Source organism: Mustela nigripes, chromosome 2 (assembly GCF_022355385.1).
Source record: "Mustela nigripes isolate SB6536 chromosome 2, MUSNIG.SB6536, whole genome shotgun sequence".
Classification (NCBI taxonomy): domain Eukaryota; kingdom Metazoa; phylum Chordata; class Mammalia; order Carnivora; family Mustelidae; genus Mustela; species Mustela nigripes.
The window spans coordinates 16,552,402-16,576,707 of NC_081558.1; the positions used below are offsets into that span (position 1 = coordinate 16,552,402).

Below are 24,306 nucleotides of genomic sequence, written 5' to 3' on the forward strand. Positions count from 1 at the left end.
TGAGGCCCTCAACTATCAAACCCCTGCCCCCATGCCCCTGCACCTCCTGCTATCACTGAATCCTTTAGGGCCCGAGGCATGACAGGATGGAGAAAAGAAAAACAGGGATTTGACCTCTCTCTCTGAGCATGAGGGGTCCCCTTTTCCTCTCCTGGAGTGACATTCAGTACCCTTGTGCCCAGTTGTGGGTTCCAGGCTGCCTTGAGTCCAGGCAGTACAACACTGGAGGGGAGGGGGGAAGGGAAACATACCACAGACTCTCTGTACTTGGAATTCTGGGGTCTTTCCCTTACTCTGTTGCCACCAGCTGGTTTTCACAGTCTTCATACTCCTGTTTCGTGTGCTCCTTCCGGGTTTTAGAACCACATTCAACGGGAGAGACATGGTGGAGGATGCCTGACTCCGTGTCCCCCAGAACCAAAAACCACTACATGCCATTTGTCTTTTACCACGTTCCTTACTCTGTCATTTTCAGCTCAGGAGCACCTCAGCTGCAAACATCTTAACCAAAGTTGGCTTTTAACCAAAAAAAAGCTTCCATAGAAGTATGCCAAGCACCAGTCTGAACACAAGAGAGCACAGTCCCCAGCCTGAAATGGAGAAAAATTAGAAAGAGAGAAAGAACCAGGCAGACTCAAAGGCTTTGAGGCAATCGCTGTACATAATCCAAGTCTACACATAAAAGCAAAGAAAAAAGCCAGAGTAAAGTGAGCTTTCCGAGCAATGTGGACAGCCCAGGCAGCCCAGGGTACTTAAAGCTGGAAGACTGCTCCCTGTTCAGGGTGTGTGTTCTAGACCAACGAGCTTGACTCAGCCTCTGCTGTTGAGTGACTGTCATTTTCCTAGACCAGCAAGCCCTTGGGGAGTTACCGGATCTGTCCATTAACTGCCTGTGCCTTAAACACACACACACACCATTGCTCATTAGTTCCCATGCATTCATTTGGAGAAATGTAATTCAAGTTTGCATGCTAGAGGAATGGTCTCTTCTTGATGCCTTTGGGTTCTGTTTTTTAAATACTTGTAAATCAATATTAGTGTCAGTATTTTGATGGGAAAGAGCATATCCTATTTGTCATCTAACCATGTTCCCCATTTCCCCCGTATCTTGCGAAACAGAGAAGGAGTTTCTGTTCTTCAATTAAGAAGGTTTTGAATGTGCCGGAATTTAAATCAGGGTCACCTGTGAGATGTTCTGTTTGCAAATGTGTGTGACAAAACATAGAGGGTCTAAGAACAGTGAGAGATGACCACGTTTGCTACAGGTTTGCACGTACTGCCCAGAAAGCCTGGGAGGCTAAGAAATAACCAACCGCAAATGCCAGGTCCAGCCCCGCCCTTGGTGTCCTGTGCAGGACAGGGCTCAATCTAGGCCTCCCTAGACAACAGGGCAGGTTCAAGATCAACCCTGGAGATAGTAGCTCTTATGGGTGGGTGTCAGATCAGAAAAGTGGTTTTATAATAGGAGCCAATGAGTCATTCCAGGACAGAAAGGAGACCCTCCCTCTGGGAACAAAGCCACACGGGGGAGCAGAGAGGAGGGAGATACCAAGGACGGGACACAGGGGCCAGTCCCTCAGCAGGTTCCGGAAAGAGAGACGGTCCCCTGGCGAATTTACAAAGCTCATCTCTTTTTTGTAGCATGAGCTCCAGTCAACACAGCCTTTCAGCAAATCCCTGAAATGCAATTTCCTAAGCATTAGGTTTCTCCAGAACTATAGAAAGAGCACCATGATACCCTATTCCAAAGCAGTAAAGAGAAATTCACCTCTACAGGATGTCGTGTGAGACAACCTCAATTCAAATAAAGCAGCAATATCCTCCTAGAGGAAACACTACATCCAAGCAGACTCTCCTGAGGCACCATAAGAAATGCAGAGCATTAGCCTGAGCCCTAATGGATTTGACAGCTAAGATTCATGGACCCAAGGGAACATCTGATTCCAGTTCCCTGCTGGAGATCTATCTGGCTTTGTATTACAGCTGAAGCACGAGAACACGGATCCCTAGATTTGGGGCTGCAGGGTCCGCAGCCACGGAAGAGAAGAAAACACCTGAGACTAGAAGAGAAGAGAGGACGATAGTGACATCACTCATGGCAGCAGAAAGGACTCTGGGGCAGAGTGCCCTGAGGCTCATTTTTCTCCAGGGCTTGGAGTTCTGGGTCCTGAGTGGACACGTCAACAATCAGAGTCTCAGAAGTTTGATTCACAGTAGAAAGGAAAATTCCTCCTGGAAAAACATTCTGCTTTACTGCTTTACTGTATTATTTCAGTAAAGGGCAAGAGAGTAAATATTGTAGGCTTCACGGGTCAGTTGGCACAATGCAAGCAGTTCTGTAGGCACTTAGATCACAACAGAGAAAACTCCTGGCCTGCCCCTCCCTGCTGACTTGCCCTCGGCCTGCAAGAGCCCCGAGCCTGCTTCTCCGCTTTGTGCTGGGTTGTCACCTGCTAGAGACATTCTCAGGACAAAAGTGACTGGCCCAAGAGGGAAAGGCCCGGCAGGTCAGCACAGAGAGGGACTGGGAATGGGGAGCTGCTGTAATCAGTTTCACTCTCTGTCCCGGTGACACTCAGATACCGGTGTGTGTGTTCTCATCTCCTGCCAGCTCCAGATGGGTAGCTGGCTCAAGGCTAAGTGGGTTTGCTAAGTCACCAACTCCCGAGCAAAGATTCCATTGCTTGGTGTCCAGCCATTCCCCACAGCAGAGTGTCCAACATGTACAGAGCAACCAGCGTGGGCCTTGGGCAATAGCAAGATACAGCTGGCCCAGTAGACAGACACTGAGAGTGGAGGAGAAGGTGGGGGTGGGGGAGGTAGGGTCTCCAACTTGGTCTCCAAGGCTCACAATGCTAGCCCCTTCAGCGGTGCCCCTGCCATACAAATATACTGGCCAGTCCTGTGTGCACATCCCAGCTTTTGTGAACAATAAACTAGATTTTGCTTTATGGATACGATGGCTTTAAAATTGTACCCACACGTTCCTTTATATTCTTTCCTTTGTACCCACACGTTCCTTTATATTCTTTCCTTTAAGAGTATAGAACTTAATTCCTTCCCCCTTGAGCATGGGTTGAATTCAGTGACTCACTTCTAACAAATAAAGTGTGGTAAAAGTGATGGTGTGCAGCTTCTGCAACCAAGTCCCACCAGGCACTCCTCTCTCTTTTGGGCCGGCCACTGTGTCATGAGGAGGTCCAAGCAGCCCTGTGCAAGAAGCTTCTTACGGAGAGGAACAGAGACCTCCTGCCAGCAGCCACGTGAGCGGAAGCTGTCTAAAAGCAGATCTTCCAGCCCCGGTTGAGCCTTCAGATGGTAACAGCCCCAAAAGTCATCTCAGCAGACCCTGAGGCAGGACCACTCAGCTAAGCTATTCCCAATGCTCAGAGACTGTGACAAAATATGTTTGTTGTATTAAGCTGTAAGGGTCAGGGGTGATTTGTTATGTAGCAATAAATCATTAACACAGTGGATAGTAAAATAAGACTCAGTCTCAATGTGTAGCAACCTCTGGTGTCCACGTCTATCCACCTACTTGACATGCCCACCTGGAAGTCTCACGCATATCTCAGAGAAACACAATTCCTTCCAGAGTTCCTCCCTTAGAATCTAACCATTCCTGGCTGCCTCAATTCTTCACCTTGACTCTGTCCTTACCTGGAGGTCACTCCTTTATGCCTTCCACTTCTTTACCCTGCCCACCATGGGAGCGAGACCATGTACACAAACATGCTCGCTGGTTTGCAAGCCCAATGTATCACCCAAGTCTTAGAGGGCACGCATTTCTCACCACCAGCTAGTGCCCCAGCTGGCCTCAGGCGTGAAGAAGCCTCACAGCTGGTGTCCTGACTTCCCACTCACCCTCATCCAATCCATTTGCCACACAACAGTGAGAGTCATTTTCTGCCGAGAATGAGATCCTGCCACTGCGTGGATCAAGCGCTCCAAAGACTTCTCTCCCAGGTGAGGGGGAGATCCCAGGGCCCGGGTCAGACTCTGGCATGACCCGCCCTTGAGCACTCTCCTCCTCAGTGCCTCACCCACCCCGCACTTTTTCGTACCTCAGACTCTGCACACACTATGCCCTCTGCCTAGACCCTCTTCCTCCATCTGCCTAGCATCCCTGCACCCCATGTCCCCGGACTCAGCTTCAGTCTTCTCTCCTCAGCACAGCCTTCACAGCCTCTTCACCTAAGGTAGATCCCCCCGTTATTTTATCTCTCACATTATTTATCTCTCAGACTATTGCGAATTCACTTCACAGCACATAATAGGAGTTGAACTATTTGCTCATTGGTTTAATTATACTTTGACCGTGGACTGTGAAGAGAAGGGCCACGGTTCACCGACAGAGGCAGCCACCTGAGAAGCCCCAGACGTGGGAGGAGAGTCAGCCACTCACCCTGAGCGGTCACCAGGGGACAGATGGTGACAGACGGCAGCCCTGGAGGGAATGTAGACAGGCTCCTGCTTCTGGACCTCAACAGAGAAACTCTGTGTGTGAAGCCAGTTTACTTGGTGTGCATTTCTGTTCTTTGATTCCTGGGAACCCAAATAACTGACATTATGGGCACTCATCAAATGGGGAAGGATGAATGTCCCTGCCCCTGAGCTCTCCATCGGGAGAGAACAGACGCGCACAGAGATACATTTCAGTACTGCGCGTGGATTTGATCATGGAGGCGGAACAGGCTGTCGGGTCAGAAGAGGAGGGATGCCCTCAAGTGCGTGTGGAGAGGAGGGTTCTGCGAGGTCCCACAGGGACCCTGGAGAAAGGGAAAGGGACTGTCCATGCAGAATTTGCTTGAATACTTGTTCACACCCCCTCCACAACCCAGGTACATTGGAATCCCTTTTATGGAGCCATCCACTGTCCGAGCCAGAGGGCATGACTGGAAAAACATGTCCCCTGGCACCAGAGCACTCGTCCCCACTCAGAAGACGAATGCCAGGGTTCCAGGCGGGAGGGGCACTTTCTGGTCACCTCATCCTCCCCTTTCTGGTCAAATGGCAGACTGGGCAGAGGTGGGTGGAAGGCTGTGTACAGGGCTCACATCTCTGACAGTCTAAGGTACAAAGGATCTGGGGGAGAAGACCCAACTAACCCCACAATACAGGTGCCCAGTCATTCTGGGCGCCTCCTTGCCCAGGCTGGGAGAGGGACAGCAGCAAGGGGGGGGTGTCCAGGCAGAGGGCACACTGCATGCACAGTCTGAGGGACAGAGCTGAGGTCAGAGCAGTTGGTCATCTGAACATCCATGGGGAGAGAGCCCTAACCCTACGGTCCCCACCTGCTCATCAGAACCCCCAGGGCCTCTCTTTCCTCTGGGCAGACCAGCTCCAGGCTTTCCACAGCATTCTTCCCAGCACAGCCCCCATGTGAATAAGACACCCATCACTAGCCTTGCTGGAACTAAGGGAGCGTCTATAACCATGGGGATTCCTGGTGACACCGGTGTACAGAGGAAACAAAGACACGGCCCACAAGGGGCTTTCACGATGCACAAATCCCATTCACCCCTCACATAAGGCCGCTGCCTGGACCCCAGAGCCAGAACACAGAGGGAGTTTTCTGATAGAAACAATAGGGTTATTAAAGACTCGATACTCAAGGGAGGTCAGTATAGTCACGATATTGCAGCCAAATTCTAAATTAAATTACATTTTCTGTCGCCAGGTCTGAGTTTCCCTGGGAACACCCATTGTTTTCATGGTAATTTGTTAAACTAGAAAATCCTGGCTGGGAGGCAGAGGCTGGGGAAGGGATTAGGAGGACCTTCTCAGAGTCCGCCTGCCAGCCCGGGCTGGAGTCCCGCCTCCTCCACTTACAGCTGCGTGTCCCTGAGACGGTCACCTATCCTCCCTGTGCCTCCATGTACTCATCTGAACATGGGTGTGACAGCAGCACCCCACTCAGAGGACTGGGGACAGGGTCACGTGTGATAATTTGTGGCAAGTGCTTAAGATAGTCTCCGGCACCTAGTAAAGCATTTATCGAAAGAAAAGAAAAGAAATGAAGACAGACATCATCACCAAGTGAAAGGGAAGATATGAGTACCTGAGGCTTCTTCTGTCCCGGGCACAGTTAGCACAGGTTCTCTGCCAGATCGCACCAGCCCCTGAGTTCCCGGAGAGGATTTGGAGGAAAACAGTCACAGGGGCACGGCTGTGCTGCTTACAAAGCCAGATGATTCTCCCCTGGGTCTCTGAGCACTTTCCTACCCTCACTCTCTCCCCAAGGGGGTGAGACAGTCCCAGAAGGAAAAGACTCCCCCGGCAGATGTCAACCATCCCTTCCAGGGCACCCAAGACACAAACAAAGTTGATTTATTTCCCAGAGACAACGCTTTGGAACAGAAAGCCTTGAGCCCAGCTTTGGGCACTGGGGCAGGGTACTTGGCAGCGGGGGGCGCCCACTAACCAGGAGCAGAAATCTCGGGGAACCCCCTGCCCCCAGCATAGCCTTGCGGGGGGGGGGGGGGAAATCACCTGCCCTAGCCACATTCTCTCCTTCTCCATTCAATTCTAGTTCTTGCCCTAAAATGCAGATAAACGCATGATCCTCCCCCAATAGTGTCCCGCTGGGGGTGTCTGCCCCTGTCCTGCCATGGCACGGTGGGAAAGAGATAAACAAGGAGGAGCTGCCTCCCATCCTCCAGTCAGGTGCCACAAGCCCCCTCCCTCCCAGCACCCCCCAATATCCCCCAGTCTCAGGAGCCGAGGGTCACTTGCCCCTGCCACGTCCCAACCCCCACGATGGCCACCTACCCGTGACTGCGCGGCAGCCCCAGCTCCCCTGACCGCTGCCTGCCTGGTGGAATCCGGGTTGCGGAGACACGGCCGCCACACACTGGAGCCTCCTGGCCTGTGCGCTCACGGGCTATATTTGTCAGCTGATAATATGATCTGTAGGACATGTGCTGATAAACTATCTATCTATTCTATGTGACTCAGCCCGGCATGAGACAAAACACATTTCGGAGGGGAGGGCTTGGCACGGGGCAAACAACAAGCTGGCCAACGTGAGCCCAACAACCCGGGATGACTGCACCTCCCTTTTCACGCAGGCCGTCCTGAAGCATGCGGAATAAAACAGGCCAGAGAGGGGAAAGGGCCCCGTGCTCTCTGCACTCCGAGCTAAGAACCACGGGAAAAGCAGCTTCAGAATGCAAAACTGTTTTCAATGTTGGAAGCTACAGCTATCACAGGTCTGGGTTTCACCTTGTTTTTCTTTTCTTTTCTTTCTTTTTAAGATTTTATGTATTTATTTGAAAGAGAGAGAATGAGAGAGAGCGCGCATGAGAGAAAGAGAGAGTGTGCATGAGGGGGGAGGGGCAGAGGAAGACGCAGACTCCCCACTGAGCAGGGAGCCTGACATGACTCATGATCCCAGGACCCCAGGATCATGACCAGAGCCAAAGGAAGTTGTTAAACCAACTGAGCCACCCAGGTGCCCTCACCTTGCTTCTTTTAAAGTTCTGAAAACATAGGTGAATTTAGGTTCTTTTTAGTGATTTTTACTAATTAGGCAAAGATGTTTTGCTGATAACCAACATTGTGACAATCTGACAATCAGTTAATCAGGAATTGCTCCCATCTCACTGCATCCCCCCCATCCACATCCTCCACCCAACCCCCAACCCTGTCTGTTCCAAGAGGATCCTTACAACCACCCCTGCTTATGGACAACAGACTCTTCATATGCCTTCACCCTAAACAGAGAAACACCCTTTGTCTGACATAGACATAATAACTCTAGCTACAAAATAGTTGGATTTTGAAGGTACTATGCTCTATGTGTTGCCATTTGTGATTATTACCATTTTATTAATGTAATCCCTATCAAAATACCAACAGCATTTTCCACAGAACTAGAACAAGCAATCCTAAAATGTATATGGAACCACAAAAGACTACAAATAGCCAAAGCAACTGTGAAAAAAGAAAAGCAATGCTGGAGGCATCGCATTCCCAGACCTCAAGTCATATTACAAAGCTGTAGTGATCAAAACAGTATGGTACTAGAAAAACAACAACAACAACAACAGTATGGTACTGGCACAAAACCAGACACATAGATCAATGGAACAGAACAGAAAACCCAGCAATAACCCTTAATTATATGGTCAATCAATTTTCAGCAAAGTAGTAAAGAATATGCAATGTCAAAAAGTCTCTTCAACAAATGGTACTGGGAGAACGGATCCACTACATATGATCAAAGAATAAGTGAGCGAAAGAATGAAACTGGACCCCTTTCTCACACCATACATAAAAATAAACTCAGAATGGATTAAAGACCTAAATGTGAGACCTGAAACCATAAAGATCCTAGAAGAGAACACAGGCAGTAATGTCTCTGACACCAGCCATAGCAATGTTTTTTTCTAGATAGGTCTCCCGAGGCTAGAAAAACAAAAGCAAAAATAAACTATGGGAGCTAAATCAAAATGAAAAGCTTCTACACAGCAAAGGAGACTATCAAAGAACTAAAAGGCAACCTATAGAATGGGAGAAGATATCTGCAAATGACATATCAGATAAAGGGTTAGTACCCAAAATATATAAAGAACTGAAACAATGCAACACCCAAAAAAAACAATCCAATTAAAAATGGGCAGAAGACAAGAACAGATATTTTTCCAAAGAAGACATCCAGATGGCCAACAGACGCATGAAAAGATGTTCAACATCACTCAAATGCAAATCAAAACGACAATGAGCTCTCACACCGGTCAGAATGGCTAAAATAAAAAACACAGGAAACCTCCAGTGTTGGTGAGAATGTGGAGGAAAAGGAACCCTCGTGCACTGTTGGTGGGAATGCAAAGTTGGGCGGCCCCTATGAAAAACGGTATGGAGTTTCTGCAAAAAGATTAAAACTAGAACTACCCTACAATCCCTACAATCCAGTAATCACACTACTGGGTATTTACAAAAAAAAAAAAAAAAAAAGACGAAACCACTAATTCAAAGGGATACATGCACCCCTACGTTCATAGCAGCATTATTTACAATAGCCAAAATATGGAACCAGCCATTAAAACAAAACAAAACAAAACAAAACCTTGCCATTTGCAATGACATGGAAGAAACAAGAAAGTAAAATGCTAAGCGAAATAAGTCCATCAAATACCATATGATGTCTCTCACGTGGAATTTAAGAAACAAGACAAACAAGCAAAGGAAACAAGAGAGGAAAAACACACCAAGAAATAGACTCTGAACTACAGAGAATAAACTGCTGGTTACCAGGGGGAGGGGGGTGGGGGAGTGGGTGAAATACGGGATGGGGTTTACGGGGCGCACTTGTCGGGATGAACACTGGGTGACCTATGGAAGGACCGAATCACCGTGTCGTACACCTGAACCTAATAGAACACCACAAGTTACCTATACCCGCACTAATTTTTTAAATAAGTTTTTTTAGTTTTATAGGCAAAATTTTTTTTGATAAATTATCATTTTAAATTGTACACCAAGTTGATGGGAATCAAATATATCTCTGGGACAGTATGAAGTCCTACCTCTAAAGTATTGCATGTACTTTTTATTACTTAGAATTTGAGTAGTATTTTTTTTTCCTACATAATCTGAGTTTCCTATTTAGTAATTGTTTTCGTTTGGTCTTTGTTTTGTTTTGTTTATGGTGCTCTGAACCAAAGAATATAAATTAAAAAGGCAGTTTCAGGTCAGACACGACTTAAATACATTTTCAATTTATGAGAGGGCTAACTATTCAAAAGCTCCATCATATTTAAGTGGAAAAATATTTCCCCCCACCAATACATTCAAATACAATGGGCATCCTGTATGAGGCCAGGGTTAGAGAAGGAGGTCCTTGTTCAGCTCAGGCTCCTCAGTCTGCAGTGAGCTCCCAAATAAAACTGAGAAACTTAGCAAATAAAAATACTTTCAGTTACATCTGAATTTCAGATAAACCGCAAGTGATTTTTCAATATAAGTATGTTCCCAATAATGCATGAGTCATACTTAAAATTTATTTGTGGTTTATCTGGAAGAGTCCTGTGTTTTATCTGGCAACCCCCAGGATCTTAGTAAGTGCAGAATCTGACCCAGGAGGCCAGGGAGGGGCCCAGAGTCTGTCTCCCTAACAAGCTCCAGGTGATGCCAAGGCTGCTGGTCCAGGAACCTCAGTACAAGGGGCCTTAAGGACCTGGAATTAGCAGAGCCTGGGGCAGTGGTACCCAACACTGGCTCCTCATGGGCATGGCCCCAGTGGAGCCCTCTCCCCCTAGGATGTTCTGACTCAGTCAGTCTGGGGTGAAGTCCAGTGATCCTAGCTCAGCATACTCCACAGTCTTTTCCGATTCACAGGCGGGGATGTGAATCAGGAAGTATTTTAAAATACACAATGTACTTATGTTAATACAAGGAATTGTTATTATTGTATTAAACTTACTGTGTGCAGATGCTGCATCTCTTGGCTGTGTCCAGAAAGAACTTCCAGGGGCACCCGGCTGGCTCCGTCTGCAGAACATGTGACTCTTGACCTCGGTGTTGTAAGCTCGAGCCCCTCCTTGGGTGTAGAGATTATTTACTAAAATCTGAAGAAGAGGGGCGCCCTGGGTGGCTCAGCGGGTTAAGGCCTCTGCCTTTGGCTTAGGTCGTGGGATCGAGCCCCGCATCGGACTCTGTGCTCAGCAGGGAGCCTGCTTCCTCCTCTCTCTCTGCCTGCCTCTCTGCATATTTGTGGTCTCTGTCTGTCAAATAAATAAAATTTTTTAAAAAAATAAAATAAATTCTGAAGAAGGAGAAGGATGAGACGGAGAAGAAGAGGAGAGAGAGGAAGAGGAAGGAAAGAATGTGCCCGAGTGTCTCAGTCAGTTAAGCCTCTGCCTTCAGCTTGGGTCACGATCCCAGCCTCCTGGGATCGAGTCCTACGTCAGGCTCCCTGCTCAGCGGGGATATACTTCTCCCCTCCCCCCATGCATGCTCTCTCTGTCTCTCTCAAATAAGTAAATAAAATCTTTAAAAAGAAAAAAGAAAGAACGACGTTGTAGTTTCTGCCTTCCCCAGGGGCAGCAGGTAGGACTCTGCCCTGTGGTCTTCGCCCCCCAGGGTCCCCTTACCTCCCCAGCTCTTACTCAGTCTTATTACCACGCTGCTTCCTCAGAGCCGGGCGCTTTTTCACTCACGTCCCCTCTAGCGGGCCTTGAAGCCTCTCAACAGCTTTGTCCACAGCTTTGGCCTCTCCGGGGAGGGCCCCCAAGTTTGCCTCCAATCTGAGGGGGCCCCACACACAAACAGGCCCAGACAGCCGCAGGCCGGAGTGCTCGCCTCACAGCCATTCTGAGCCACAGATGCCTGTGGGAACTCTGAGTCACACGCACTGCAAAGCCTTCTTCCAAGTAAATCCCTGGTGTCACACGCCTGTCGTCACTGTGATCTAATGATAGAAGAATGAAAAACCCAAAATGTTATAGACTGATTCACCCTACTGCTGTGACCGTTCCCAAATGCTTCCCACTGAAGAAGGAGCGCTGGGGGAGGGCCCTGCCTTACCGCTTGGCAGGCCAGGGAAGGCTGCCCTGCCCCCATCTTACAGTCACTTACACTAACTACATGGCCAAATGATACTATTTGGGACATACATTGGGTACTGTCGAAATATATTATGAAAAGTTAATTTTACCCAATTCTCTACTTTGCTACCGTGACTAGCCAGAACCTTTAAACTCACACAGGGGGGCTGGTATGTCATTTCCATTGGGCAGCACTCCCCGAGTCACGGACCCTAGACGTGGGTGACCCCAGTGGGCCATCCTGGTGGCTGTTCCCCTCACCATCAAGATGGGCCACGGAGAGGGCTAAGAACCCAGAATCAGAATGTGGCACTTACTCTGAGACCAAGTGCCAGGAGTTTTTCCCTGGGAGGAGGCCAAACCTCTTCGCAAATACAGTTATTCAACTGCAGGAGGACAGAACGCCCGTCGGTGCCAGGACCGCCGCCGGGAGTAGCGGCATCTGTATCCAGCACGCGAACCCCACATCCCTGTGGTCTCCAGGCAGTCTGGCCGTGATGCTCACCGGCGCCCCCTGGAGGACAATTTTGCCGGTGACCTGCCTCTACTGGGAAACCAGGGATGCACTGGTCATTCTCACTCAGCCAAACTGAAATCATCAAGAATGCCAATCTTAAAATTCCCACTGGAAGCTCTTCGTGTGGGCTGGTGCAAATGGAGATGGAGCTACTTTTGTTTAATTTTCTTCGTTTCTTTTTTTTTTTTTTTAAATTTTGGTACTATCCTTGTAAGATTTTTTTTTTTTTTAAAGATTTTATTTATTTATTTGACAGAGAGAAATCACAAGTAGATGGAGAGGCAGGCAGAGAGAGAGAGGGAAGCAGGCTCTCTGCTGAGCAGAGAGCCCGATGCGGGACTCGATCCCAGGACTCCGAGATCATGACCTGAGCCTAAGGCAGCGGCCTAACCCACTGAGCCACCCAGGCGCCCTATCCTTGTAAGATTAAAATGAAATACACACAAAGTCAAAACAAAACAAACAAAAAAACACAAAACACACACACACACACACACACACACCATGAATCATTACTCACACTTTTTGTGTGCCTCTTAAATCCTAGGCACAATTCTGGGTGCTTTATGACATATCTAACCTTGAAAAATACCAGAAACAAAACAGGAGATAAAAGGTACCACTGTCCCTAACATCGCGGAAATGACATTCAGCATTTTCTGTTACCTCATCACATACGCTGGCCACCACACCGACAGAGAGGCGTTGCTCCATCTGTTACACAGAACAGGCTATGAGGCCTGAGGATTCCCTGTTCTCAGGTGAACCTGGGAACACCAGTGACCTCCCTGAGATACCATGCTGCATCCAGAAGCCTGTTTGTGCTTTTTTTTTTAAATACATGGTTCTCTTTTTTTCTAAGCCCTTAGGAAACTAGAAAATGCACATTGCCCTCAGAGCGAGTCACTACTCCCTCCTCCTACTCAATCTCTGTAGAGCCTCCAGATTCCACCTGTCCAGCCCCTGTACCCACTGCTCTAGCCGCTCCCCTCCTGCCCTGTTTCAACAGTTGCCTCCAGCTTCTGTACCCGCATTATGTCCTTCTGATGCCAGAGAGATCTTTCCAAACACGCAGACCTGCCCAGGTCACTCTCCTGCTGGATTCTTCATAGTGCTACGTTACAAGGCAAAATTCTTGGTGTGCTGGGTCTCCAGGGCCCCCGGCCCTTACCCCAGAGCCCGCCCCCTGCTGGTCACCAGGGCTCACAGGCCACCAGCCTGCTCCATCACACTTCTGTGCCCTCCTTCAGCCAGCCCCAGTCCAGCTTTTGTACCTGTTCCCCACTCTGACTCCTCTCCTCTGGGAAAGTGACCCCTTCCTTCTTTTGCTGCTGCGTCATCATCTAGACAGACCCGCTAACACTGATGAAACGCCCTTAATGACGTGTATATTTCCTCTTGACTGTAACGGTCTGAGGATAGGCAGTGTAGTTCCTTTAAATCTTGGTGGTCATCCCAAGTCTGTTGCCTGGCACATGGTAAGAGTAACGAATGAATGAATGAGCATTGCTTGACCTGCTTCAGGAGGGAAAGAGATGTATAAAAAGGCAGTGTCATTTGTCAAATGCCTAAATGTGCTAGAACTATAGTACGTGTTTATCTAATATTTATGTAATAATAAGATATCTTATCAAATATAAGAAATATGTAGTAGAGTATCTTGGGGCACCTGGATGGCTCAGTCGTTCAGCATCTGCCTTTGGCTAAGGTCATGATCCCAGGGTCCTGGGATCGAGCCCCACATCGGGCTCTTTGCTCAGCCGGAAGCCTGCTTCTCCCTCTCCCATTCCCACTCCCCCTGCTTGTATTCCTTCTCTCTCTGTCTCTGTCAAATAAATAAATAAAATCTTTAAACACACAGACACACACACACACAACATAAAATTCGCCACTTTAAAAAAAAAAGAAGTCTGTAGTAGAGCATCTCTTGTGGGGCAGGTGTTCATATTCCCATTGTGGGAAGATAATGCAGGAAAATGAAGCTGAGGCTTAGTAACTTCTTTAAAGCAGGTTAAATGTGCCCAGGGATATGCACTCACCTTCCTCCTTCCACCTGCCTTCAACATATTTGTTGAGAAACTCCAAGAAGCATGGCCTTGGGTGTTGGCATCAGTCTGGCACAGTGTGACCTGGAACATGGACACAAGGAGCACCCCCCCAAAAATGCTTCATAAACGAAGTCCACATCAGTGATAAATCTTTGTCAAATCAGTGCGCCTGTCTAGAGCTCTGGGGAAAACGCACTCAGGAAACCCTGAATGGCTTATCTAAAGATGAAATAAGACAGTGGATCTCCGACCTGGTGATTTTCATGAGCGGATAAGGAGAAATACATACCCAGAAATTGAGATGGAAAATAAATGGCACTTTTTTTCCCCCATTATTAAAATCTTGGATTCACTGTAGGCTTGCTCTAGCTAGAGGGATCCAGTTCTGGACTAGCTAGTCTGCTCAGAGTCCCATGCAGTCTTTCTGATTAATTCCCCTGTGGCCTTTCACAGTCAGATTCACCAGCAGTGTGCCTGTTCACATACTCTCTCCATCCATTCGGGTGCTATAATAAGGTACTGTACACCGGGTGGGTTATAGTCTCATGGCTCTGGAAGCTGGAAGTCCAAGATCAAGTTGCTGGCACAGTTGAGTGGGGCGCCCTCTTCCAGGTGGCAGACTTCTCTCATTGTTGACCTTGCTTCCAGTCCCCTTGTGAAATTTACTTGCTATGTAATTTGGCTAGTGCTGCATAGCAAATACCACAGACCTAGGGGCTTCAACAACAGACATTTCTTTTCTTACAGTTCGGGAGGCCAGAGGTTCAAGAGCAAGGTGTCAGAAGGTTTGGTTTCTTCTGCGTCCTCTCTTCTTGGCTTACAGTGGGCATCTTCTCCCTGGGTCATCACATGGTCTTCCCTGTGCAAGCACAAGGCTTAGTCCTCATCTCCTCTCCTTAACGAGGACATCCAACATGTGTCCACCCACATGAGCTCATCTTACCTTAACTACCTCATCGAAGGCCCTATCTCCAACAGTCATTTCTGAGATTCTAGGGATTAGGACTTATAAATTTCAGGACAATACCAGTTATGCTCAGAACACTCCTCAAGTCCCATAGTTCATCTTTAGAGTCCTTTGGATTGCCTACATGTAGAATCATGTTGTTGGTGAGTAATGTGTGTGTGTGTTCTACAAGAAGAGACAAAGGGGATAATCAAACAGAATAAGGCAACTGAATGAGATATTTAAAAAAAAAACTCACAACCTCTGAGCAAATGATTCTTGATGAAAAAGGGCATTGTAGAGCAGTGATGTAAGAATGATCTTTCCGATAAAGTAGTGCTGAGTCCTTGGGTAGATTCAATGCAATGGGCACCACAGAGCCGTGAAGAGGAGCAAATTTCTACCAACGACATGGATGGCTTCCCCCTGCGTAACGTTGAGCAGAGAGAAGCAGACACACACACACACACACACACACACACTTGGGATTAGATAAAGGTCCAAACCCATGGAGAAACCAGACTATAGCATTAGAAATAAGAAAAGTAGTTAGCTTGGAGAAGTGAGAGGTGGACTTCTGGGGTTCTAGCAATATTCTTATTCTTTTTTTTTTTAAGAGGATTTTAAAAAAAAATTTTATTTATTTGATAGAAGACACAGCGAGAGAGGGAATACAAGTAGGGGGAGTGGGAGAGGGAGAAGCAGGCTTCCTGCTGAGCAGGGAGCCCAATGTGGGGCTCAATCCCAGGACCCTGGGATCATAACCTGAGCCAAAGGCTTAACGACCAAGCCACCCAGGCGCCCCAATATTCTTATTCTTGACCTGGGTGGTGGTTATGTGGTACTTTGGAATAGTTTTTAAGCTACAACCCTTGTTATTTGTACATTTTTATGAGTGCATGACATACTCCAATTAAAAAAAAAAAAGTTCCAAAGTGTTTGCATTCGTTCTCCGTTGCTGGGTAACAAATTCTCACAGAGGTAAGTGGCTCAACGCAACATCCGCGGATTATCATGGTGGCATAACTCGGAAGGGCAGCCTGGCTCAGGGCTCTCCAGGGTGGGGCACAGCTTCAAAGTTTCCCCGGGGCCTTCTGCATACAGGAAGCCTCACTGTAATTGATTTCTGATACCACTCGGGATTTGCATTTCAGCCTTGGACTTCCACTTGCTCTGAATCCATTTCAAAACCATCAAGAGCTGTGAAGAATGCCCGGATGCAATCCCATACAAAATCCACTTAAGAAGCACTTTTAAATGAGGTTCTCCAGGTCTTGTGAAAACCATCTCTCTGCTGGAGTCAGGACTTGGTCAGTGGGCCCTCCGGAAGTGACCGCTCCCTCCTCATCAGCAGAGAGTTTTGATAAAATAAAATGGCACTTGGCGTAGATTTCTGGGCTCGTCTTAGGGCAGGAGGGAGTGGTGTCCCAGATCCCTGTCTCCCCCACTGTGCTCAGCCCGGAGTAGCCAGTCAGTAAATATTTGTTGAATACGATTAGAGGAAAAGTTCTGCTGGGAGAGAATTCTAAACCGTAGCCATGTCTAAAAGTCTCAATGAGACTTTTCCAGTAAGTGCGCAAGATTACCTTGTCTTCTCTAGGGTGAGTTCTTCTGAAGTAGATGCCCAGAATCAGGGAGCTTTGGAGCACTTGGGATTTCTTTTTTTTCTCCTTTATTGTTTGGGGGGAGGGGCATTCTTTGTTGTATTTCCTGGCTCTGGATAGGGGAAGCAAGTTGTTTTCCTGTGGTGCCTCTCAAAGCCCTTGCCTTCGTCCTGCCCCCCCCAACCCCCCTCTTTGCGAAATGGAGGCTAAGACGACATTTCCTTCAGCCAGGGATGGGGCAGCCGGAGTCCTATTAGCACACCAGCAGACACAGCACGGAAGGATGGGGAAACTCAAAATCTGGCACACCAGGTTTCTGGACCTCCTAGTCTGGGGGAGAAGGCATAGGGGGAAGGGTTGGCAAAATTCCGGAAAACAAGCAGTTTGCAATACAGTGTTGATAAGATAAGGTGAACTCCAGCAGCGGGCGCCAGGACCGGGGGCTCTCGGCTAACCGGAAGCTGGGGAAGGGCTTTCCCAGAGCAAATGACAAAAAAGAAGCCACTGCAAGTTCCCCCAAGCACTCTTTCATGCCAGCTCATAGAGAGAGAAATACAACATCCAATAAAGCCCAGGCCACAGTGTAAATCCAAATAAGGACATACTATTTCTATGTACAGAATTAGTAAAAATTAAGATGCTTTTGGCAACCAGCTGGTTAGGAGAGGGATGTGGGGTGGGGGAGAGAAGTGGAGCGGGGTGGTGTGTAGATACCGATGCACCCTTCTTGGAAAATGATTCGGACGTGTCCACCCTTCAACCGCGCAATTCCAGTGCTAGGAATTTGCTGGCTGGAGAAACTTTCTGCCTCTCCGCAGTAAGGCTTTTTGACTTACTTATCATTGAGTGTCCCCTGGTGTCCCACTTTTCATTTCCTTCAAGAACTTTGCCTTTGCATTCACAGCTTGGCTAACTGACACAGAAGGCTTCACTCACAGCCTGTCTAGGCTTTGGATGTGCCTTCCTCTTTAAGCTTCGTCATTTCTAGCTTTTGATTTAAAGGGAAAGACATGCGACTACTCTTCCTTTCCCTCAGACACTTAGAGGCTGACATAGGGTTATTAATTGACTTAATTTCAATATTGTTGAATCTTTTTTTTTTTAATATTTTTTATTTTATCCATTTGACAGAAATCACAAGTATGCGGAGAGACAGGCAGAGAGAGAGGAGGAAGCAGGCTCCCCGCTGAGCAGAGAGCCCAATGCGGGGCTTGATCCGAGGACCCCGGGATTCATGACCCGAGCCGAAGGCAGAGGCTTAACCCACTGAGCCACCCAGGCGCCCCAATATTGTTGAATCTTGGGGAACAGGGAGGCTCGAGGAGAGGGAGAAAGACAGGGGAAAACCACTGGCCAACACAGGATTGCCCCAGACCTTCAATCTGCACCCCAAAAAAAAAAAAAAAAAGGCAGTATCTGGAGAGGGCAATGCAGCAGAGCATGGTAACAGGACGCAAGTTTATACTATACTTTCTTCACACTCTGGTTCTTTGCAGTTGCTGGGGCTGGGTGGTTAGCCTTCTCTTACGCACTGCCCTCCCCCACATCCAGCTTCCAGAACTTCCAGCTAAGCTCCCGATTCCCGATGCAAATCAGCACGCTACCTGAAGACTTTAACAAGTCAAAAGGCCACAGTAGGAGCTGAAGCTCAACCCGAACCCAGCAGCCGGCTGCTGCTAGAGTCAAGTAAGTGGGATGCACCCCACCTTTGCTCTGATGGAGCCCTACTCCCCGTAAAAATTATTCTTAATTTAACTCCCCCAAGAAGCCAATGTGGAAGCCATCGAGGGCTCCTCTCAGCACCTGTGGCCCGTGGTCTGCACACGGGGGACACTGACAATGGGATGGCCAGATGCTGCCCGTTCCTTTCTGCCACGGTGTGACCTCAATGGACAGAGATGGGTGAAAGCAGCACGGAAAAGCCTCACCCCCGTGTGCCCAGCAGCATTGGGTAAACACCAACCAGGCTTTTCCTTTAGAAATTAGAATTAAGTGATACCTCGAACTACTCATGACTTGGGGCAAATTAGGTCGTCTGCGAGACGCTCAGTGGGGACTCCAGCTCACGGGCGCGCCTCTCCAGTGGAAGCCTGGGCGGGGGGGGGGTGGGGGGGCCTCCCACAAACCACCAAATAACACTTGTGGGATAACACAGGACCCAGAATCGGGGGTTAATTCCGGTGTCTTGGGGAGTCAGGCGGAGACACCACTTGGAATTCGCCCCGCCCGGAATTTACACTCACTCACAGGGGTTCAGGAACCCCTAGAGCCCCCTAACGACCCTGAACTTACCCCCAGGGGGCTTCCTAGTCTTTCTCCTCCCGCTGGTGGAGACACACCCAACTCAGCCACCTGAGGACACCCAGGGTCAAGCGCTAGGCTCAACACAACTTTTTCGGGGAAAAACAAAGATGAAAGGAAATTTCAAATAAAACTTGGCAATACAATACCAAACTCCTTGAGATGAGACCCATCAGTGGTGTTGAGGATTTCCTGATTAAAGCAATCACTTTCGGGGTGCCTAGGTGGCTCAGTGGGTAAAGCATCTGCCTTTGGCTTCAGTCCTCATCCCAGCGTCCTGGGATGGAGCCCGTGTAGGGCTCTCTGTTTGGTGGGGAGCCTGCTTCTCCCTCTCCCTCTGCCCCTTCCCGGCTCCTGCTTACTCGCTCTCTCTCTCCCTCTCACAAATAAATAAATAAAATCCTTTAAGAAAAAAAGAGAAAAAGAAAAGCAATCATTTTCCATCACTCCTCCAGTCTGGAATTACCAACTGCACAGAACAATTGATTTGCTTTTTTTTTTCTTTTTTCAATTTAAGATTTTATTTAGTGGGAGAGGGAGAAGCAGGCCTCCCACTGAGCAGGGAGCCTGATGCGGGGTTCAATCCCAGGACCTGGGAACACCGGACGCTTAATGACTGAGCCACCTAGGCACCCCAAGCTTTTTTTTTTTTTTTTTAAAGAGTAAATCCGATTTTGTTTTGTTTTGTTTTGTTTTAAGGAGGCAACTAATGATGGAGACATTACGGCTAGTTAACCAGTTTAACAAGACCCCGCCTTTTCCATCCCACTTGGTGGGAAGGCTTCACCGCCCTCCCCTCAGCCCAGGAGAGGCTCTGCACCGTGATGGGCGGGGGTCTCCGCCTCCGCGCCCACCTGCGGGCCCTCCCCGCCCACCTGCGGGCCCTCCCCGCTGCCGGCCTGGTTGGTGAAGAAGGAGAGGCCCCAGCCGGGCTGGCTCCCCAGCTAAGCTCAAAGCATTCCTTAGGACCAGCTCGGTGTTGAGCCCCCAGTCTCCCAGACATCCTGGCTCCCGCTCCTCCTAAGACCTTTTGGGGAAAGCATATCTCTCATCGGGGATACTCTTCTTTCTAAATTCCCATTTTCACTTCAGGAAATTAATGTTTTTCTTTGGGTGTTCTAGCAACGACCATGAATGAAAGCCATGCTGACCTTCTTTTCCCCCTAACTTGTTAGGAGCTATGGACGGCGGAAAGATGGAGCGCTTCTCCTGCAGGTATGAACCCATCTTGAACGTGAGCTTCTGATGACTAGAACTTGCCACCTGCAGAAATAATGTTCTACCCCCTCTCTGTCGTTTGGCTTCATCTTGCCCAAACTTAAAAAGGGCTGGCAACAGGGATGCTATTTTCTCCCCCAAAGAACCGGAACTTCACACTTAAAAGAGTTCCATCCAGCTTCGCCGTTGGCTTTTAACATTTTCAGTCGGGTTAATGCACTGCCCGGGCAGCTGATTAGCGTTTTCCTCTCTTGGGTAAGAAAAGGTCGATATCAACCACCAGATTTAAAAATCTGCTTCTGAGAAGTCTGAAGGCATAGATTCAGTATTTGCAAAACTGTGAAGAGTCATGGGAGGATTTGTTTTAACCTGAAAAATCTTTTAAACGACTGGTGTATTTGAAATGGTTTGTAAAATGTGATTCACTGATTACAGAGACAGTCCTGTGGTCATTTCAAAATTCTTATAGGAAATCTAAGTGCAGGAGAATACGTGTTCTGTGAGATCGAAGCTAAAAGATTTACGCCGACTTAAAATTATGGCTCTAGAAGGACAGAGCCCAAGAAGTCATGAAACATTGAAAAAATTAGCTTTTAGGTGATTTTTAGTCTCATCATTGCTCTTGATGTTGTTTCCTGAGTTAGCCATTTGAAAAGAAAGGAAGGAGAAAGAAAAGTAGGGCTCTACAATTTCTCCCTAATGGTCTGCGGTCTTGTCCTTGTGCTGGGAAGACCAAGGTGTTAATTCTGTTAAGGCAAAGGATTTTCTTTGCCTTGTTTGGCTAACGGGTGTCTGATTTCATCTTCCCAGTGTGATTCTGATCATGGCCATTTCCAAAGCGTTTGAACTGGAATTAGTTGCTGGTGAGAGACCTTTTGTTATTTTGATCAGCAGCAATTTTCACCCGGCCTGAAATCCTGAATCCATCCGTTGATTTTTGTCGTCAAGGGTTGGGCCACCGTGAACTTGCGAGGAGAGAGCCGCCCTTAAGAGATGCCAGCGTTCGGTCCCGGGAGGAGCCTGCGGTTCGTCACCGGTCTTCCCCGTTTGTGCCGACCTTAGGCATCCAGGATAGTAAGCCCCAACTCCCTTAGGTCTACCTCGTGCTATGACCATCCTGGTCCTTCCTGTTTCCTCTCTCTCTGACGCTCTTTCTCCTGGTTGGCAAGCTGATTCGGGAGCTGGGCAGATGGTTGGACTGGGGCTTGGCCCTGGAGCCTAGACCGGCAGAGTGTATTTGACCTCCCTGGGACGCACGCAGTTTCCCTCCTGATTCCCTGGGTTCTGGGAACCACCCCTGGCCTGAGCGTGAAAAAGTTTCTCTGCTCAGAGGCTCCACTAAAAAGCAAGAGTGCCTTTCTGTGCAGTTCACAAGACTGCAGACATCTCCGATCACTGGGGAGACCAAGCCCTTAGCCCTGTATTAACCTTTGCTCCCAGGGGCTTTAGCTTTTCAGTCCCCCACCGCCCCTCAGCCACCTCTAATTACATTTCAGGTAAGGAGTTAAACAGAACTTGCTGTCTGAATGGGGGCACCTGCATGCTGGGGTCCTTCTGTGCCTGCCCACCGTCCTTCTATGGCCGCAACTGTGAGCATGATTCCCGGAAAGAGTAAGCCACTGGAGGGGTGGGGTGGGGGGGATGGTGGCGGGGGTGGAAGGGGGTACAGAGAGGAAAAGAGAAGGGAGTTAAAAACCCAAATGCATCGCCTTATCTGTTCCTTCCCAGGAACTGTGAGTCGGTGCCCCATGACACCTGGCTGCCCAGGAGATGCTCCATGTGTAAATGCTGGCGTGGCCGGCTTCACTGCTTCCGGCAGACATTCCTACCGGGCTGTGGTAAGCCATAGTCCTCTCTTCTGTCCTTTCAAGTTAGTTAGTTGCCTGGGGCCCCTTGGTGAAGGGGCTCTGTCCTCTTACCCCACAGCTTGCTAGGTGCTGGCCCCTGAAGGGCTGCTTGTAAAAGCATCAGAGAGCTCCAGATTGGGGGGGGGGGGGACGGGTCACGCTGGTGTCTCTCCGATTTACTGCCTCAGAAATGTCACCTTCCAGGTGGAGAGTTATGTCAAGGCTATTTGACACGTTACAGTGTGTGAACTTCTAAGGAAAACAAACAAGAAAAAGGCTGGCCTCTTAAACACCAAGAGGTGCTCTTGGGCTCTCCTTTCCTTTGGGCAGGGTGACCCAGATAAGCTCCCTGTGAACAACTCCCAACTCCTGCCCTTAAATTCCACCAGAGGCTCGACCGCCCCCTCTCATTCCTCAGGAGCTTCCTCATGGGTCCTCAAGGGATCTCGGCCTTGTCACCTTGTGAGTTCTTACTGGTTTGAGGAAAACAGTAGCAAGAAGGGCAGGGATCCCCCCCACCCTGAGCCAGATTTCTAGGTCCTCCCCAAGTGCAGAGGCCTCTCGGAGTTCTGACCCTGGGGATGTTAGCCACTGCCCAGGGTCGAGTCCAGATACTAAATGAAAGCAGATGATTCTCTTGAGTGCAAGATGGGAGCCCTGACCCACACGGGGACTGTGGCTTTTCCACTTGCCTCCTGGCTGTCAGGCCCAGGATTGGCGTTTGCTAAGTATGAGCGGGATGACTGCAGGGGTGGAGGCCATATTTTCTTCCTGGAACTTGGGGCCCAAAAATGTGCTGTCTCCTCGTTGACACCTGAGCAAGTCCTGTGGCTCCCCTGTCATCAAAGGTGTCACCAGCTGGGGTAAGTTTCCAGGTGTGAGAGCACGTGTCCAGGGGAAACCCAAGGGAACAGTAGGCCCATGGTGACTTCTGCTGAAAGAGATTTTTTTCAGGGGAGTCTGAATTTCGAGTGATCAGTACTCTTGATCCTGTAAACATACTCTTATTCATCAAATATTGAATCCCAACTGATTTTTGGCTGGTTTGCTGGAGGATTTCCTTTACTGACCAAGTGTCCTCCCTTTCAGATGGCCATGTGATGGAGGAGCACGTCCTGGTCTCCAGGACTCCAGAATTAACACTGTCTTTGGGCACCACTTTCTCACTGGCTGGCATCTGCCTCACTCTACAAAGTTACTGTTAATCGACACTTGCATAAGCAGTATTTTGTCATCCGAGTTTCATAACCTGTAAAGACTGTCACTCCCATGTCCCCAGAGATGATCATTGGTTAGTTGCCTTGAAATAGTGAATAGATTTTCATCAAGGTCCCTAACATTTTCTTCAAGTACTAACTACTTTCCTCTGCCCTGCTGTCTCCAAAAAATTTCTCTTAAAATAAAGTCAGCCATAGGGGCGCCTGGGTAGCTCAGTCAGTTAAGCATCTGCCTTTGGCTCAGGTCAGGATAACCGAGGCCTGGAATCGAGCCCCGTGTCAGGCTCCCTGCACAGTGGGGAGTCTGCTTCTCCCTCCATCTCCTTCTCCCCACCCCTTGTGCTCTCTCTTGCTCTCTCTCTCTCAAATAAATAAAATCTTAAAAAAAAAAAAAAAAAGCCATATCTACACTGTGAGCAAGGTCTACATTCCTTGATTCAGCTAACTCTACCAAGGGTTTCTTAGTATTTTCCTTAAACAATTGGATTCTATCTTCAGATTATTAAAGGCTACTCCTAATGTGGAACTGAGGCTAAATATTTTACTAGAGTTGATCAAAATCAATTAAGACCTTGTCCGTAAAAGGAAAGGGACCATCTGTAAAAACAGCAGACAAGAAGGCAGATGTCCCTCTGGAGGTGAGGGACTGGATGCGGAGTATTATAAGTGTGTGTGTGTGTGTGTGTGTGTGTGTACACACACCAGGGAGACTGGTAGAAAAGAGGAAGCAAATGGAAGAGAGATTGAGAAAAATAAAATGAATTACTTGGTTAATGATGAGATGGACCCAAGAAGTAAGTTAAAAACCCAAGTTGAAAGGCAATTTTCTTTTTTTTTTAATTTAAATTCAATTAATTAACACATCATATATTATTTGTGTTAGGAATACAGGTCTATGAGTCATCAGTCTTCTACAATATGCAGTGTTCATTACAACACATGCCCTCCCCAATGGCCATCATCACCCAGTTACCCCAACCCTCCAATCCCCTCCCCTCTAGCAACCCTCAGTTTGTTTCCTATGATTAAGAGTCTTATGGTTTCTCTCCCTCTCTAGTT

General features: G+C 48.3%; 2 protein-coding genes across 2 annotated transcripts in view; one reads left to right on the top strand and one right to left on the bottom strand.

Annotated features, from left to right (window-relative positions):
• LRRC2 (leucine rich repeat containing 2) overlaps positions 1-10,510 on the bottom strand; it is a 42,376-nt gene extending 31,866 nt beyond the window's left edge. Inside the window, exon 1 of the mRNA XM_059387812.1 lies at positions 10,427-10,510. The gene's annotated coding sequence lies outside the window, so the exon portion shown is untranslated. The remainder of the gene's footprint in view (positions 1-10,426) is intronic.
• Positions 10,511-20,145: 9,635 nt separating this feature from the next.
• CRIPTO (cripto, EGF-CFC family member) lies at positions 20,146-23,235 on the top strand. Its single transcript, XM_059388274.1, has 6 exons — positions 20,146-20,180; positions 20,994-21,046; positions 21,132-21,257; positions 21,680-21,794; positions 21,912-22,021; positions 23,120-23,235. Exons 1-6 carry the CDS (start codon positions 20,146-20,148, stop codon positions 23,233-23,235), a joined length of 555 nt encoding a protein of 184 aa, XP_059244257.1.
• Positions 23,236-24,306: the final 1,071 nt, after the last annotated feature.

Bases quoted from the DNA above. Each gene is read 5' to 3' on its own strand.
- CRIPTO (XM_059388274.1), top strand. From the start codon at position 20,146: ATGGACGGCGGAAAGATGGAGCGCTTCTCCTGCAG. The intron at 21,258-21,679 runs GTAAGCCCCAAC...ATTACATTTCAG, and splicing joins GACCTTAGGCATCCAGGATA to GTAAGGAGTTAAACAGAACT. The intron at 22,022-23,119 runs GTAAGCCATAGT...CCTCCCTTTCAG, and splicing joins GACATTCCTACCGGGCTGTG to ATGGCCATGTGATGGAGGAG.